An 18,954-nucleotide genomic window follows, 5' to 3' on the forward strand; every position below is an offset into this window, starting at 1 on the left:
CCGCAGGTAAATTGGCGAGGAGCAGCTAGTGTTGAATTTACGAACTTCTGCACTACTGAATTCGTCGACTGATTGTAACGAGGAGTTGATTCACCCGGCGTATTTGCTAAACGATATTGCTGAACCACACAGTTGTTTACACTCCTTGAAATGAAGGTTGGACTCATTATCATTATCATTGCCATATTCGTATTTATATATATTACAAGCCAGACAACAACTGCGCACTGTTTACAATATAACTTTTTTTTATAATCAATATTTAATCAATCGATTTAACGAACCAGATGCGCACGTGTAAGTATACACATCATATCACTCTTAGCTGTACCTTCTAATAACATAAATTAAGAATCGCCAAAGCGATCTATGAATCATGGAATTAGTCTCAGATTTATTTGTGATCCACTATACGCGTACTCTTCCGGATAGACGCAGAGATACGATTAATTGTTACAAGTCTCCTATACAATCCTTTGAAATTAAAGTAGTTTGTGAAGCTGACAGTTATGGTGATAATTACTGTATCAACGGTATAGAAGCGATGATAAGTCGCTTTCTTTGACGTTCATCGTCATTTCTACGCGCTAAGAACATCGATATATCAGTGGGACTCTTAGGACGCAATTAAAAGTCTTTTATTACCTATCGAACAAGATTCCAAATGGATCGTCAAGATTATTAACTCATCGTTCCAAGACTTGGAGTTAAAGACTTGGTGCAAGAAACTCGAAAACTGCAGTCTTTCGATGACTCGACGTATAGTGGATAGAAAATGTTTTTTTACCTCACTTATCTATGCACAAACTAATATTTTTTTTACCGTTTAGTCACACTTTGCCTCAATGCTGTCAAAATTACAAAGTATTAATAATAATTAACAGAGTGATATTATATATATAGTACTAATTGTAAGACAGTATCTGATTTTCTCGAAGCAGAATATTTTATTGATAAGTTTATCGGTCAGTCAAATTTCGATTCCAATCAACAAGCGAAAGAAAGCTGCACTGAGTTTAAATTTATCTTTCAGTGAAGTAATCGGCCATAAATCAATAATTCTACCATTATTGATGTTTGTAATAAGTTGCAGGCTTATTGTTAGTGCAGACGATTAATCGAGATAGATGCTCAAGTTTGATATTGGCGAATTGAGAATCCGTCAACATGGCCTTGATGCTTACTATATAAAATGTGAACGCGAAAATGTAAACATTCAAATGATCCAGGGTTTCACAAACATGAATATACATGCAATGAAAGAAAAAAATAATTACGAAGTGAGAAAGAAAACTGGACATGCGTTGGTAAACACAAGTGCGAAGAAGAAATAATATTTTGTTTCGCTAATTTTATGCGAAAAAAAAAAAAATTCAACAAGAAGAAAGGTTTTCAGCATCGTGCTTGTATTAATAATCTTGACAGTAATAATTTACGTGTAATTTACATCTATCTAATAATTTCAAATTCTATTTTAGATAAACAAATCGGCTAAAGATATTTCATACAAAAGTAAAAATGTGTTTAGCACTGATCTTGCAATAATTTTCTGTAAAACGGGTGCTTTAAGCTACTATTGGTACGACAATTTTTTTCTTAGTCTTCATTATTATTACTGGCGTATTTTTCTTTTTTTCAAAGAGATAACCTCGAATCTCTCTTTGTCTCACTCTCTCGGCAAAAAAATGTAGACGTCACGGTCGAGTATCAAGCCGATTGTATTGAATGAATTATCATTTAAATGTGCGAGAAAAGCAATAGTGATGAAGTTGGCGGGATAATACAACCTCGCCGCGTATAGCACGGTTTATGTGCCCGAGATGGGCTTAGAGTTTGGAAATTTTGATTGGTGGGTTAAGACAGATATTAATAATCCACGCACGCGCAGTTATTTTCGTGTGAGTGCAGTTAATCGTTTCTTCACGGTTTTATTTACATCTTAAGATCGGAAGTCATCGTAACGTCACGGGTCAACTGCTTATGATTTTTTACAGAATCCCACGATCCATTGCATCAGATAGGTCAATAATTATTCGCAAAGTCTCTCATGCGTGAACTATGCTAGACTAAGCATTATATAATTAAAAAAGTTGAAAGATGAAAAAAAAAACGGACACTGGACTAGAGGTGTCACTGGCGCCCGTGTTTCTAACGTGGTTTGCAGAATGCTTCGCAGTAATTATGTTAATTACTGTTATGGCAACGCAGGAAAAAGTATCTCACAGTCAGTTAGCGTTACTCTACAACATTATGCGTGCCTATAACCTCGAAATTTCGAACTTCAAATAAGAAATTCTCAGCATTCAGTTATTACAAATCACAAATGTCTGGCTGCAAGGGATCAGGTAAAAGCAACAGCCAGGGCCAACCCTAAAAAAAGACCCAAAACACCTTCGCCAACACCTCAACGACCGTAATCTAATCCAGTAATATATTTATGCTTTTTTTTGCTCTGAGAGTTTCTTCTAATAGATAATCATCTACACGTATTTTTTTCCTGAATTGTACAATGTTTTGTGCGTGAAACTTGACATATATTTTTTTTCCAATCAACAAAGTAGAATCTGCACGGGCCTTTATTCAAATCTGGCGCGTAACGCTTGACAGTCGCATGAAGACTATTAGCCCTAGGATATTTTTCGTAATGGTTTGCCAGGTCTGGGAGGATTTAGAGATAATTTGACGACTCTGCGGCAACTGACTCGTCTTATGGGATCTCAATGTAAAATTGAGATGACATAGTAGAATATTACAATTTTCTCTTTTGCCCCTTGATACCTCTTACCCGCACGCTAACGTCCATAGAGCTGCAGTCTTCGTGCATCTTCAGTCAACGTTTATTAGCGATTCAATGTGATTCTTAACCTAAAACAATTGCGCATGCGCCCTTGTATTTCACTGAGGATGTCAAGTCTGGTTTCCAATTCCACACCGATGACGGTCCAAAGTTACACATAATTCGTAACTTTTTTCTTTGATGAAAACTATGGTTCAAAAGATCCCTGAACATATTATTAGGAGTGTATCATTTTACTGCGGTTAATTTATAATCGAGAAAATCTTTAAAAGTGATTTTAACACTCATGTTCAACTCACTTCTCGAGTTCAATATTCTGCCACTAGGTTCGCATGTCCATAATAAAGATCATGGAGTTTCTCCATCTAGTATTTCTGCTACACTTATCGGACTTGGATGAAAATGCGCCTTTTTAGTCACATGCCCCAACTTCCGATTTTGACGTCATTTACCCGAATTGCGATTTGCCGTGCGACATTGAACGTGTATTTGTACATATATATACATACATACACTATTGTTCCGGAATATTCTACGTTGTATAACTAGAAATTCTGAACCCAGCCAGTGCCAAGCAGACGAGTCAGTTTGAAGCAGAACGTGTTTCGTGAAAGTGATATTGACTAAGCAAAGAATAATAACTTCAACATGCCTCGACGAGGACGTTCCGCAAGTCCACCACCCCGAAGGTAGTAGAAAGATATTGAAATAAAGTAATTTCATCGACGCATTACATCACTATCACGCGTATTATATTTATAATCATTTTTCTCGAAACGCAAATTCATGCAATAGTCAGCTTCACGTTTACGTCGTGTAATTTTTGACTTCAGCAAGTCTTGCTCTTCCGGGATCTTTTCCATATCTTTTACTTCTGTTTACTGATTTTTTTTTAATCAATGCTGGATTGTCTTCATGCTTTCACAGGGCGACGGTACCTGCAAGGGCTGCGCCACCTCCAGCGCAGCCACCGATGCATGCTGCACCATCAGCCCCAATGGCCGCTCCATCCCAAGGTCCATCTCTGATGGGACAAATGGCAGCAACCGCCGGTGGTGTGGCAATTGGATCAGCAGTTGGACATACAATTGGACATGCGATGACTGGAATGTTCAGCGGAGGTTCGGACCAACCTGCGGCTGCTGCTCCGGCTGCGCCTCAAGCTTCCATGGCAGGCAATGCCGAACCCAGCGGACCTTGCGCATGGGAGATTAAACAGTTCCTCGAATGTGCGCAGGGTCAATCAGACTTGACTCTGTGCGAGGGCTTCAACGAGGCCCTTCGCCAGTGCAAAGTTTCAAACCGTTAGTATTCAATGTAGCTTCAAATAGTAGAGAAAATTAAAAGATCGTAAGTGCGACGCTAGTACTCCTGTTTGCGATGTAAAGTCTCTCTTTGATACTGCATCAGGAGTGTGTGAATTATATGCAAGAAATAGTAAGAATACCACAGTAAATTAAAAACTGTTTACCTCTGGTACGTTTATCTGTGAGCAACAGTTTACTAGTACTTCAAATTGCAAAGAACAGCGGATATGGTCAAGATTTGGTTTTCTTTTTTGTTTCAGATGTAATATAGTGAGATACAATTGTTCGATTAGAAGGCCGTGAAAACAACAAGTACATGCTACCTAACCGGCTCATGATTACGGAATCCATATTACTTGTAGTTTAACTATGATGGTAGCCCTGCTAAAACCCTAAAATGTACAATATGTAGACTTATTCGTTGAATAAATAAATTCGTCGTCCAAGCGACAATGCCCAGTACAATTTTAACTTAAATAATCTTGAAAAGGAACTTTATTTATCCATATCTCTAATGCATCACAAAAATCGTATTCCGTATCCTTGAAAGTAGCTCATTCTTATACTCATGCAATTATCCTATTAGGATTAAATACGTAATGGCAGGCAAGAAGTAGTGATGATCTAACCACATCGGCAGCCAGGATTTTTTGGCTAAGGAGCAGGAACTGCCACAGGAGTTGCTGCGGTAAATATAACTACCAGTAAGCGGTATAATTTTGCTTAATAGATTCATTTTTGCAGCTCCTATTGTGTATAATTTTCATGAGTATACCGATCGTAAATTATTCATCAGCAGTGAAGTTTCAGACACCATGTGTACAGAACGTTATCCACTTGTAGTAGGAAGGGTCGAAATCATTATCATGTAGAAATGCATTTACTTCCTTATGGATTTTTTGTTCCGTTTTAATTTTACATTTTTCAGGTTTAGATAACTGCACTTCTGTGAAGGAACAAGATTCTATCATGTGGGGCTTTCAGGGTATGGTGATCGGCGATAAAATAACGACGAAATGATTCTCAACATCGACAACAGGGTGAAATTTAGCCATGGATAGCACCATGCACAAATGAGCAACAAGAATTTTTTACTCGCACCCAAAGTCAAACTGATCTACAAGTATGTGAAAAGTGCAATGAGTTGTTCAAAGACTGCGAGAAAAAATACAGTGCGTAATATATGGTATATATCGCGTTACTAATGCCAAAATCTCAAAATATACAATCTTTTGGCTCTGCAGACAGAACAGGGTGTATAAAAAAAAAAATTTTCTCCGATCAACTTAAAAACCTATCTAATGTATAAATCTATGGGAAATTTTTTCTTCCAATTCTCCATAGACTTAAACATTATGAAATTTTTTTTCCCAATATATCTTGTTACATGGATGATGCATGTTAGTTGTTATTGTTCATAGTTCGTCATTTCTGTATCGAAATATGAATCTCAATATAGATCATGATAGATCAAGTGAAAAAATCGTTTTTTGATTGGGTCATTTTCGAATAAAGAGCAAATTCAGGTTTCTTGAAACCGATTTCACTTGATCTTGAGCATTGGAATCGTTACCCAGCTAAAGACGTTCTTGACATAGTACCTTCTGTTCAGATTGAACATTCGTGATTTGACCAGAGGTTTGACACTTGGCAACCATGTTATTTATCTTGTTGGCAACAAGCCAACTCGACTGGCGCCATCTCTATTAGTCTTCTCCGAAAGTCATTGAAAAAAATGGTAACGGCCAGTGGACGTCTTGAATGGCGAATTTATTCCTTTCTAATAGCATTTTTTTCGTCGTTTTACGCAATTGACGAATATAAGTGTGCCAAAGTGAATTCTAGTACCCCGTTAGGTTACATTTCCAGTACGGTAAAGACAGAAATGAAAATGTGAGCTAGCCTGAGCTATGCTTGCGCCATCTAAGATTGTGATGTAAAAATCTTTTTTAGAACTAGATTAGTCGTGTGAAGATACATGTGTTGAATTTGTATATCGGACGTTGAATATTGAACTCTTGAAGCGAATGTCGCACCCAAAGTCCTATACTCTTTGGTCGCACTGTACCAGATCTGGACAAATGCCCCCCCCCCCCCCCCCCCCCCCACCTTGCGTACCAACAAGCCAGTCATCGATGAAATATTGTATGCACACAATCATTTAGTTTTTTTTATTTCTTTGTTTAATACAATGACATTACGATGCAATGATAGATAAACATAATATTTGACACAAGTATTTGAACTTTTAATATATATACTCACAGTATCTTAGAGTAGAATTCTTTAATATTACGCGTAATTATTTCAAACACAAAAAATTAATCAGTTGAATGCGTGAATACTTTATCCATAGTACATACATACGTATCAGTTACGACATGACTACTTAGTTTTCGGCGCAAACTTATACTTTTCCGAACTGTGGATTTTCTTGAAAATATCTTCAGACTCTCGGTATAGCAGACGCGTTGGGTCGGGTTGAATCGATGCCTAATGAATATTTCTATATGGGAAAAAAATTTAAACGATCTCGCACATAATCCGGGACATGCAGTTACAATCTTTTATTCCTATTCAAGTCCTATTCGCGATTTAGACCAATGATTACGTCACAAAGCGGGCCGCCATATTAAAAGTAAATTCAGAGCTAGAAACATTTGTGTCCGAAATAGAACTCTTAACGATATGTTTTAGAATAATATATAGTGGCACATAGATTCCTGAATAGAATCCAATAGTTATTGAATTGGAAAAAAAAGCTGCAAGATATCGACTATTTTTTGCTCTCTAATTTCTATGTCAAGAAAAATATAGTACACGTAACAGGTCTTTTCATTGCCACCTACACTCTCCTACACTTCCTGTACTAGTCGAAAGAGCATAACTTTGGATTGGTACTTCATTTTCTAGTCTGGAAAGCACAGAAAAGTGTAGCAGCTATGATAGCAGCAGTTAAAAGCCTAACCCAACCTCACCTCAAGTTCCCACTGTAGTTAGACAGCTCCGTACGACGAGGGGAAGTGAGCCAGCGGGAGAGGGGAATAGGAAGTGATCCAGATCAATCCATTGACCTAACGATTTTCCGAAAGGGAAAACCATCCGGAAGCTCTACCATTCGATTGATCATGGCGCTGATAGAGTAGTCAGTGTTTGAGAAATCCTCCGTGCTTTACCGCAGCTGCAAATACGCTGGGCGAAATACTAACGTGGAAATCTATAACACGGGAGATTGTAATTTTACTCGGTAATTAGCACTCTGAAATCGTCGTTCGCGGAATTTTCTGTCGCCTTCATTTTGTTCGGTAAGCCTAGATGAGCACGACCCGAATCCGGCAACTCCGTTTGCTGGCCATCGGACGTTGCTAAGTGGACCTGCGATATCCTGTCGCAACCTGTCCCGACCTGCCAGCCTGTTCGTCCCATCGTCACGGGCCTGCAAGACTCCCCCCCCCCCCCCCCCCCCCCCCTGCCCCTTAACGCATATACTACTGGTGGTAGCTTCGCGTGTACAGAATGTCTATGGGAAGAGTGAAAGAGGTATATGTTGCTTATAATCTGTCTCTCTCGCTCTACGCCTGATTGGCCGATACGTTTCCTCTCAGCCAATCAAATGCAGAGCGAGAGAGGCGGAATGACCCTTAAATATATACATCTCTCTCATCACTTCGTGTGTATTTCTCGCGAAGTCGATGGTATGGGTAGCTTAGGAATTAATGGCTCCCTTCGGTAGTATATGCTCTAAGCCCCCCCCCCTCTGCCGGCGGCAGCTCGACAAACGCCGTGGTCTCGTCAAAACAAACGAAGATCTTCTCGCGCCATCGTCGTAATAATTCGCATATAGCGGACGAATTACCGGGTGCAACGTCGACCAGTGTGATTATTTCTAGTTTGATAAACCCGAGCGAGCTGAGAGACCGCGAAGCAGACGAGAGGCTCGACTCTGCTGACGATGGACGCGGAGCCAATCCGCTGACAAGAGCAAATATTTTTCAATTTCTTCGCACAGCCAACCTTTCAGCAGCAACAGTCTGAGACGGTCGGCAAAAAATCGCGCGCTGCGCGTCCTACTGTTGTTTATTACGATTTAGGGTGATTTCGAAATCACTCGTGCAATCACGACACGCAAGCCAGCGTCGAAGCAAATACCCGTTAAAGAGGTGGTGAAGAGGCCGAGTATCTTGGAGAAAAGGGCCTTATTTTCGTCACGTGGACGGGCGGCGTTCGCGGTTTTATCAAGCCATTGAACGATGTGGCCGACAACCGCGGCGTGAATTTATCTGGACACAATAACAACAACCGGCGTCAATGTCGTCCAGCAGGTCGGAGTTTAGGAGGAGCCAGATCTTCACGGCGGTCAGGACTCTGCGCGGGTCTTTGGACCCTCAAGAAATATGCGAGGCACTGACCTGCATTCAAAGGTGACAAGATCTCCAAGCTTTTTTACTTCACTCGTTATTTCTCCAGTTATTTGTACCGCTGTTGGTAGAGTAGCGACAGAAAAGTTTTATCTACTCATGATTTTAGCGCTGTTGCCAGACCGGGAGCTGTCGACTCTCTTTCCGAGGGACAGTTGAAGGAAATATGCAAATTAGTTCTCTCGGCTTTCACCAGCGGCAAGGAGATTCTTTATCCCGAGGCAAGCTGCACCCTGGCCGCCATTCTTCGATCGTGCAGAGATCGGAAGCTCAATTTATTCAATGAACTCATGCGCGTCGACTTTGAGGCCAGGTGGGATACCCCAAAGAATACTAATCGGATATCATTTCCTGTGTAACCATTTTAGGGCTCGTTTCGTTATTTTTTCATTCATTTTTCAGGCTCAAAATATTCCAGCTCTTGGAAGGGCTTCAGGATGAAGCAGTCAAGGCGTTATCTTCTGATAAACACATTGTCGACTTTCTCAAGGATTGCATGAACTCTGTAACTGTCGAAAAGATGGATTGGATCGCTCCAGACGCTTGTACTGATAACATAAAACCTCTGCAAATTGTCGAGTATACAACATTGTCCACTGTGGAACAGGTAGAGGAAAAAATTGTCGTCTGTGTACTGAATTTGCTGTGTAGGCTTTACAAATTGTCTACTTTCACCACTTACGATGAATGTGCAAAGGTGCGTTTCCTCTTGTCTTCTACTTTGTTCATTTTAACTATGTCAAGTTAGTACGTTGTTTATTAGATCACTGATCCTTTGGAATGACTCGACGATCTATCTATTAATCTTCTTTCAGTTCAGTGGTATGTTTCTGGATAAAGTGGCAACCTTGGCATACATGGGCCATAAACGACAGCGAGGTCCGGCAATACAAGTTCTCCAGGTTCCTAACATGGGGAATCGCATACGCACTAGTTCACCTAGCGTATGGCAGGACTACAAAACTATGTTGCAGAACACTTATTGTAAACGCATGTCAATTTTAGTTTCTGCCTGTGAACCTGACTGGTCTGTGCTATGGACTACTAGCATTCAGCTGCTGGGCACAGAACTTCATCGTGGTGCTGGTCTCATAAATAACCTGCTCAGTGTCGAAGAGAAAGCGTTTAAATCTGTGGATACAGTTGTACGCAGGTAAGGTGAAATGCATGCATAATATTTGACAAAAAAAAAACTGCGACCCAATCAGTACTGTGCAAGTGAAATAATTTTGCAAACTTGTAAATACTTGTTACACAGGCAAGCTTTCTTATCGTGGAACCTGATAGTGGATAACTTCGCCCTTGACGAACAGGAGCTTGCAACCGTCAGACGAGTTAAGCTACTCTGTATACCCTTGAATGCTAAGAACAGTAAAACTGAGTTGATGACTTTGACAAAACTTACCGTTTGGTGGCATCTTATTTACAAGCTGTTTAAGCATATTGAAAAATTTACAAGTCCAGTACTTACTCAGTTCCTCAACTTTTGTTTTGGTCCACTTGGTGACACGCCACTTTTGTCATCGAAATTCAACGTTATTCCTTCACCTGGCAAGAGATTTTGCAAAACTAAACTTGTCGCAATTGACGCACTCTTGCAACTTCTGTCTGCAAATGAGAAAGATTTGGAATTGACGAAATCTTCGCTAGAAGAAAAACTTCCATCGCCTGTCAGTACTGAAGTATTTAAGCAATGCTACAAACCGTTTGTACACTGCGTTGGTGAGGCAATGCTTGCCTTGACTCATATGGAATTAGAAACAAGAGGTGAAATAATCGCCATTCTTTGGAAAACTCTACTTGCTCGAACTAAGGATATCGGAGATGGAGCTGTACTGGTCGGTCGCTATTTATGTGGTTCCAATATCTCATTGAAAAATGCAAATAACAACTAGTTGCAGAATCAGTCAGTCTCTTCAACATTTTTTTTCTTTTCAAATATGTTTTAGTCACAAATACACAAAGAAATTATGTTGCTGTTCACGGCATTGGGAGAGTCTATTGAAACTAAGCCAATCATCAGGGATACCATGCTGGACATTATTGTACCGAGCCTCGAGTCTCTACCGGCTTATACATTTAATTTTGACACGATAGTCGATCTCATGACTATTTTTCTAAAACCATCAATGCTAAGTAAAATCGACAGGTACGTAAGATACATCTTGTTAACTAGGGTCTAAAAGAAGAAACGACATCGCTTTTCATGTTTGCTTGAAAGTAACAACCTCTTAAATATTTTATATAAGTCTAGATCACACAAATTTTCGTTACATGACCTCATAGATTCAAGATAATAAATTTAAATGGAATTAAACTAATCTTTCTTCTGATCACAGAAATACGGTTGTCGTTATACTTATTTTTTTTATCTCTTTAAAGGAAACACCATGATTTAATCAAATACCTCCTCTGGCGAGGAGTTCAACCGTCTGATCAAATACCTTACGTACCGAATGCATTCGAAGTGTTTAAGAAACTTGTTGAGCAACTTGAAACAGTAAATACTATTCCTGAAAATTCGTAAGTTATGTTTATATTAAAGAAGATAAGTATAATCGGATTATTCAAGTTTCAATCTATTTATTATAACGGAAATATATTTCTGCAGAAATGGTTTGTTTGTATTATGGTGTATTCTCTGTGAGATGGTAATTAAATACATGAATGATGGAAAGGAAGTAAACGAAGGTGATGCTGCGGCACACGACTTTACAACCATTCAAACTTTGATGAAGTTCCCGTTTACACGTCATCTTGTAACTGATGTATGGAATGTGAGTGCGAAAATTTTTCTATTCCTCATCTCTGGTAGCTACAAAGTAAATTTTTTTTTTCTACTCGAATGTTTTGTGATTCTGTGCTCGTTATCCATTGAAGCTGATTTTTATTTTAAGTTCGTTTTGCCAAAATGTTGGATTTTTTTTACTGTAACAACATTTTTAAGAATTTGTTCAGGTGAAGAGTATAAGAAAAAAAAAAAAAAAAAAAGAATTACGAAAGTATGAACAGTAAAGACTAATTATCTTCATATTTATTATTATTTTGTTAATGTTATTATACGGTAATTATAGATCAAGAAGATCGCAGTTACGTGGAAAAATCTTTACGGACAGTTCGATCTTCAAGCTAATCTAGTTTCTACAGTTAAGCCCAACGAATTTGTATCATTTGCGATTTCTATGATACAAGATGGTATTGATTCAGATGAACGATGTGCAGGCTTTGCCGTATCTTGCCTGGACGGAATATTGACAACAATGAATTACAAGCACGTGCTTGGTAGGAAAAAAGAAAATATTAATTATTCGCGTTTTAGAGTGATCCCATTTTGTACCAGATGTACATACATGAGTATTGAAATGCGATATCTGTATTTGGCAATGAGTTTAAGCATTATTTAATACCATCTTTTGTTCTTTTTTTCAGACACAAATGGATTCCTGCCCATAGTCAGGCTTATCAACAATTTATGCATAATCAACTTTCGTGTGAAAAATTTCAAGGACGCCGAAACTGCGCTTAGAGAACTATCATCTGTATTAATAACGCTTTATGGACATGCGCCCAGCAAAGTAGCGACATGCTTGGAAGCGGTACGGCCTGCACTTGAACACATGCTTGGACCTTGCAAAGAAGAGAGTTTAGTGAAAGAGGTAATGAGAACTTGCTTGTCGGTAGTGTAAATTAAATATTCAGAGATTTGAGCGTTCTGGAAAATTTGCCAAGTCAGTTATTGTAACTAACACCTAGAATTTAACATAATTCAAAACAAAACTTGAGAGCAAAATCGGTGATATTGTTTTTCTTTTCTCTTTTTAATCAACCCTGATAGATTTCATGTAGCATAAAGATTGAATAAAGAAATCGCGAATCATAAACTGTAACCGTAACGCACTCGTTTTGTTTTCATCTGGTATTTATAAAACTTGATATCCTGTGATACTAGATCGTGAGTACGTGGGAGACAATCATGAGCATCTTCAAAGGGCTTGGTGCGATCTTATCGTCAACGATGATCGTATCATTTCAAAAAGCTTTCCAACTTGCCCTCCGTCACCAAGAATCTGAAATTGTGTCGCAGACACTTTCCTGTCTCGATTTGGAGGAGTACAGGAACAAAACTTTGGTGAAAAAACTTGTAAATGATGCCAAATCGGAGAAAGGTAAACACGAGTCTACTGGCTTAACACCATCAGAAAGCGGAGATAAGCAAACTACCAAACTCCCAAAACAGACCGGCAGCTTTCTCAACCGAAAAATTCCCAGCCCAAAGCCTGTCACACCTGGCCCTGGGACAAGCCTCGCATCTAAAGATTCATCAAAGTCTCCATATTTTCCTGACCCTGATTCACAGGTACGCAACCATTCTGTCTGATTCCCTTCAATGTGCAACCAGTTTTTAATCCCGACTAACTTTGTAGATGAATGACTGCAATTTCTTCTTTACAGGAATACGTTGTCATAAAAAATGACTTTAAATTCGATGCCAATCGGCTCACAGAGCACCAGAAGGAGTCGCTATTGAGAAGGCGGGAGGACATTCCAGCACTCTATAACGATCTTTCACAGTCCTGCTCTCAAGATACACAAAATATCCAGGAATGGTTTGACAAAAAGAAGAGCGAGGTGGTTAGCCGGAATACAATGTGTAGTTCCGATAGCACCAACGCTCTTGGTACAGGTGATAAGGATACAAATATCGGAGATGCAAATAAAGAGAACAAACTTGATCCAGACCCAATAGTTGATACCGTAATCAGTGAGACTTCCGATAAGGAGCAGGCGAAGGAAGATGAAGGTGAAAAAATTGAGAATGGAAAGAATATAAAAACCGGGGAAAATCCGTCGATCTGTGAGATAATTTCGCCGAATATCGAGTCCGCTAAGGATGCTGAGATCAATCTTTCTATAGCAAAAAAATTGAACTTTGAATCGTTGACTGAATTTCCCAAGGAGGAAACCTCTGAAACAAAATCCGCCGAAACACCTTCCACTTTGCAAAATCCAAGTACGTCTGAGGAAAAGTTGAACCAAGCTAAAGACGCCACTAAAAGAGGAGTGAAGCGGAAAGCTACAGGGTCGGACAGCGACAGCGAAGGAAACACCTTTGTTGGTAGAAAACTGAGAAAACAAGCTCTTCCAATCGTCAGTGATACCCAGAGCGATTCTGATAGCATTCAATCAACGGAGAGTGAGAAGGCCAAAAAGCCTTTGAGCAAGAGGACCAAAACTGAAATGTCACGTCTCAGAATAAACATGGTATTTGGAAATGATCAATTTCTTAACCATCCGGGTCGCAGGCGATCTAAAGTAAATTACGAGGATGAGGGTGAGGCAAAGACGGATGAATGCGAGTCATCCGAGACGTCCAAAACGACCAGACATAGCAAAACCATTCGCACCAAATGCACGGTAAAGGAAACCAAACATGAACCTGAGTCTCACTTGTCGAATAAACGGAAGCTTAGAAATTCGAAAAGTTTAGCACTTGATGAAATACCGATAGAAAAGAAATCCGTTGAAAAGAAAACGATGGAAAAGAATACAGTGGAGAAGAAAACGATGGAAAAGAAATCAGTGGAAAAGAAATTGGAAAAAAAGTTGGTGGATAGTCCTAGTTCTGAGGAGTCGACTAGCTCTACGTCTCATAGAAATACAACAAAAACAAATTCAAGTGACATTTCTAAATCTAAAGATAGCAATGAGATCCAGGAGGCGGTAAAAGATCCGGATCTTAATACCATGGAAAATGATTCTCAAGAGTTAGTCTCTCAGAATTCTACCAGCGACTCAGAAGAAATTGTTGAAAGTTCGCAAACATCCTCTAGCAGCGGTTCGTCAATGTTAGACAAAAAGTATAGCAACAAGCAATGTTTTATTAGGATCAACAAAATGCAAAGCTTACAACCTGGCCAAACGATCGAACTTGATGTTGGAAATGAAAAAACTAAGATCATAAAGGGTCCCGAACCTGACAGCCCGTTCAAAGTATGCACATCTGAAGCAACCGAGGTTTCACCGAGAGAAGTATGTTCAGTAAAATTTATGTTTTCATTTAATAAAATCAGATTGATACAATCAATTTTGTTTCTGTCAATTCGACAATTTGACAAGGCTGTACTTTTCTTTTGATGCGATTAGCCTTTTGCCTCTTGTTTGTTTTTTAACCCCTGTTATAAATTTAAAATGTAAATTAAAATTTCTCGTTATCGTTATCGTGTAGTGAGCTTTAATTGTATTTGTCTGTTAGTCTGTTAGCGAGAATAACATCAAGGAAGATAAGATGGAGGAGGAGAAGGAAAAGAAAGAGAAGACTGCTGTGCAAAATATTAAGGAAATTGACAATACGACTACTCCAGACGTAATAGTACTCACTGAACCTGTTGTGACAGCTGAGTCGAAAACTACGTCGCCAGAAATGAGACCATCTCTGACGACTGACGTTTCCTCGTCACCGATCAGGCTTCCTAGCTCGCTGTTAAGCTCATGCTCACCAAAAAACAGTCTGAAACGATATGCTAAACTAAGAACAGCTACACCACAGGGACGTACAGCTCACATGCTGGGCCTTGTAACTAAACAAGCCTTAGCAGAGACAAAGTCCGGTGTCTCGCTGGATGAAGATCTTGCTTCGAGTTCTAAAAAGGCCAAGGAAAATGAAGAGGAGTCAACCTCAGGGAAGAAAGATCGGCTCCTTGTTCTCAAGGAACCGGAACGACTTGGAAGTCCATCTGGTAGCAGACAGGAAAAAATATTTAATAAGATGAAAACTGCTCCGGATAAAGACACGTTGCCACAAACCATGGCGAATCATTTTGGTAACTTGAGAAATGACGGGGAGAAATCGTCGCTGATAAAGATAATGGACATGGAACATACTAGTACAGATAGTACACCGATTGATCAGACCGGTGAGATGAACAGAGAAAAGACTGACGAAGACAACAATGCCTTGCCTGCTCAAGACAGAGAGGCACTTCCTATGCTGGAGTGGTCCAGTGCCAATCCACCATCCCTAACTGCCTCCCCATCGGCCAGCATTCTCAAACGACAGCGGGTGCTACAGATTGAAAATGATGCCGAAAGTCCGACTCTTGCGTCCAAGGTAAGCAGAATTTTTTTTTCTTAGTTATCTATGGAAATTAGTTGACACAGGTAAAACAATGAACTGTTCTTGTTTACGTTTGTGACTTCAGAGAAAACGAGTCAGTTTTGCCGATCCTCCAGTATCCAAAGAAATGGGGTATGAGATAACGACCTCAACATCGCCGCATCGTATGAGCAAAGTTTCCTCAGCATTGCGTATTTTCGTTCCGCGCAAGGATTCGCCTGTACGCCAAAAGCAGCAGACAAAGATTAGGACCTTTCAAAGTTCTGGAAAGTCTGATAAAGAACAGGAGATGGAAATTGATAAATCTTTAAATGCAACCGATTCCCAGGTCGTCGATGGGACATTAAATGCGAGCAAGTGTAGTTCGAAAATGGAGATTGACTCTAATAGACTCACAGTAACATCTCAGGAAACCCAAAACCAGACTTCAGATACCGTCAACAATAGTAACAATCAGATTTCACTACCACAGCGCGGAAACGATTCCGCAAAAGTGACTCTTGATAACTTGACAATGGAAATAGAAATAGCGGCCGTATCGCCAAACTCGAAATTCAAAAGTAAAGATGACAAAGATGTAATGGAACAAGATGTGAAAGTATTGGAGAAACAAAGTATCGAGGAGACTGAAACCCAGCAGGACATATTTGAGATTGTCAATACTGCCCCAGTCATCGACAAGTGTAATAGTTTGCCAAAAAGTAGCAAAAAGACGAGCCCCACACTGGGGAAGGAGACTTCACAAGACGACAGCAGTCTGATATGTACGGAAATTAACGTACCATTGAATCCCACAGCGGAGGAAAGTTTGACGAGAAAAGAAAGCTTGTGCACAGATGACCTCGAGGATACAGTTGACATACAAAATGTCACAGGGCTTAATTCTACTACTAATTCCGAGGAATTGTTCTGCCGGAAACCTGTCAGGACCAGCACGCAAGCAAATGATGCCGGACAATCAGCTGAATTTGATACTCTTCCCGTGACAGATTCAGTTTTTTCCAATTTACCATTCAGCCAGAACAGCCAAGCTACTAACGACACTATGGAACTTGACGAGCCAGAATTGCTGGATTCTAGATCTCCCATATTCCCCACGTTGATAGAGTCTGGTGAACCAATCAATTCTATTGTAGGATACCTTGCTGATCCTTTGTGGAAGTCGCATCTGTCTAACTACTTTCAAACAAAGGGCATTGAAACAGTGGGAAATCTTGCTCAGCTAAGCGAGCGTGAAGTTAATTGGATACCGGTGAAACGGAGCCCTAAGGTTCCCTTTGTTAAGAGTGTATTACACCATTTCGAAAAGTCAGCTGTTGTCGGCTTGCCATCTCTTGGAACTATGGACAACACATCCCAGTCGTCGGTCGGCATAACCCCTACTGCATCTCCTGACTTGTCACTGACTAGCTCTACGCCTATCGCTCAGTCTTCCTCCCTCTGTGCACCCCTGGGTAAACCGAAAATTAGAAATGCAATGAATGATCGTGTAGTATGTTCCGAGAAACTGACTAAATCTACAGAGACTCAAGTTTCGATTGAGGAACTTCTGGACGAGGTTGACGCTTCGGTCACGCTTAAAAGTGCGATAAAAAGATGCTCGGCCGAAAATATTCTCGCTAATTATAAGGTAAGTAACACGTCCGAAAATGATTTTCTTGAAAGACTCATTCGTTGATTTATTTGTATATTTTTTGTTTCTTGTAGTTAAAGATGAAAAACATGGCTGAAGAAGACCTTGAACGTGAAACTATAAAAATGCTTGGAATACAGCTGAAGACTAGCGCTGATGCGCATTTGAAAACTGCATGTCGAGCCTCAGGATTGGAAAAAGTCCTGGGTAGACTGCCGGACATTTTCAGTCATGACAAAAATTTCTTTACGAAAGTCTTGGGAGCGTATCGTCGTAAACTTCAAGTTGCAGACTGCATGCGGGCATTGGACTTTGAGGAAATCAAAACGGCTATCAACAAGCGTTGCACGTCGTCGGATCTTGCGGAATTGTTATCAAGGAAACTCAAGGAAGAGGCAGATGCTGGCATAACTACACCAATGACTGAATTGTCCAGTCTTCAAGCGATGCTGAAACGCATGCCCAAAGATTTGATCATCAGTCACACAGTCGCCAATGAGGAACTCATCTCCCCACTCATTGTATTAGACATTGCCCTACAGAACAACAGCTCTGCTGACATATGTTCGGCTCTAGAAGGACAGCCAAGCACTGTACGAAATCGTATTTTCAGTGAGCTATGCACTATTCAGGCCTTGACAACACATATAGAAGAGAAAAAATTATCCGATGACGCACTAACAGAGTTGTTGAAAGTGGTGGGAAAAAATTTAGATACTACAAAACTCCTTGACGTGTTCAATGAGACCTTGAAAGAGAAATTCACCCAACTAAAAGCGCCGTCAAATACGTAGGTCTTACGTTGCCCCCTTGTACTTTTGAAACTTTTTTTCCTGTTTCGTTTATTGACTCGTAGATATTAGGAATGTTTTCACTTTAAAGTCAAATGTTATTTTCCTTAAATAGCTTATTTCTTTCTTGAGTTTATGAATTTTGATACCACGCTGATTGCAGTACTTGGTTTACAGTAATTTACTGACGATAAATATCGGTATTCACCTAGCAGTAGGACTTGTGTTCCCTAAATATAAAAATGCTGCGTTGTAAATATGAATAGTCTGTAATAATTAACGATTATTTCAATACTGATTGTGCTGACTCAATTATTTGAATAATCTAATATCTTATGTTGTAGGACTAGGTACTTTATTTATGTAGTTACTTTTAAATGCTTGAAAGAACGAAGGAAAAAATGATTACAACCAAATACAGGAGTTTGAAGTATTATCATTATCATTTTCATTCTTATTTATACAAATATTACAATAAATGAAAAATTAACGATTGTAGTAATGTCTAAATAAGTTGATGCTTTCAAAAAAAATCATTCTCTCCCCTACGTTTCACTCATATCTGCATAAAACTGATTTCTCAAAGACTAAGAATCACGAAAATAAGTTAAAGTGAATGGAAGTGCAATGCAAGGATCATACAAACTTTTATAATTATTCTGAATAATACTTACCCGTAATTCTATTTCTTAGCGGCTATTATTTTCTTCTGCTTGATCTTAAAACAATTCTACTACCAGATAATGAAACTTGACCATAAATATTTTTATTAAGATCAACCATCAGATAACATTAAACTTTTAATCTACTCGAATTGAAAAAGCGGGACTTTTTCGTTGACAATTTTTTTCAATTACCGATCTGCAATTGCCTCAAGTTTTTACTGCCTGTTTG

The 18,954-nt window shown here is 39.4% G+C and overlaps 2 protein-coding genes across 2 annotated transcripts; both read left to right on the plus strand.

Annotated features, from left to right (window-relative positions):
- The first annotated feature begins 3,257 nt into the window (after positions 1–3,257).
- Positions 3,258–4,552, plus strand: LOC124410986 (coiled-coil-helix-coiled-coil-helix domain-containing protein 2). Its single transcript, XM_046889765.1, has 3 exons — positions 3,258–3,486; positions 3,725–4,101; positions 4,365–4,552. The coding sequence occupies exons 1-3, from the start codon at positions 3,446–3,448 to the stop codon at positions 4,373–4,375; spliced, it is 429 nt and encodes a 142-aa protein (XP_046745721.1). The 5' UTR covers positions 3,258–3,445; the 3' UTR covers positions 4,376–4,552.
- Positions 4,553–8,290: 3,738 nt separating this feature from the next.
- LOC124410978 (telomere-associated protein RIF1) lies at positions 8,291–18,526 on the plus strand. The gene is made up of 15 exons (XM_046889746.1): positions 8,291–8,525; positions 8,632–8,835; positions 8,925–9,219; positions 9,338–9,675; positions 9,781–10,360; positions 10,472–10,671; positions 10,905–11,045; positions 11,134–11,299; positions 11,597–11,804; positions 11,952–12,178; positions 12,472–12,879; positions 12,975–14,561; positions 14,776–15,630; positions 15,722–17,266; positions 17,344–18,526. The coding sequence occupies exons 1-15, from the start codon at positions 8,413–8,415 to the stop codon at positions 18,061–18,063; spliced, it is 7,587 nt and encodes a 2,528-aa protein (XP_046745702.1). The 5' UTR covers positions 8,291–8,412; the 3' UTR covers positions 18,064–18,526.
- The last annotated feature ends 428 nt before the right edge of the window (positions 18,527–18,954 follow it).

Source organism: Diprion similis, chromosome 10 (genome assembly GCF_021155765.1).
Source record: "Diprion similis isolate iyDipSimi1 chromosome 10, iyDipSimi1.1, whole genome shotgun sequence".
Classification (NCBI taxonomy): Eukaryota; Metazoa; Arthropoda; class Insecta; order Hymenoptera; family Diprionidae; genus Diprion; species Diprion similis.

Coding starts and splice junctions, on each gene's coding strand:
- LOC124410986 (XM_046889765.1), top strand. CDS start 3,446: ATGCCTCGACGAGGACGTTCCGCAAGTCCACCACCCCGAAG. Junction 3,487..3,724: donor GCAAGTCCACCACCCCGAAG/GTAGTAGAAAGA, acceptor ATGCTTTCACAG/GGCGACGGTACCTGCAAGGG.
- LOC124410978 (XM_046889746.1), top strand. CDS start 8,413: ATGTCGTCCAGCAGGTCGGAGTTTAGGAGGAGCCAGATCTTCACGGCG. Junction 9,676..9,780: donor GTGGATACAGTTGTACGCAG/GTAAGGTGAAAT, acceptor CTTGTTACACAG/GCAAGCTTTCTTATCGTGGA. Junction 14,562..14,775: donor CACCGAGAGAAGTATGTTCA/GTAAAATTTATG, acceptor TTTGTCTGTTAG/TCTGTTAGCGAGAATAACAT.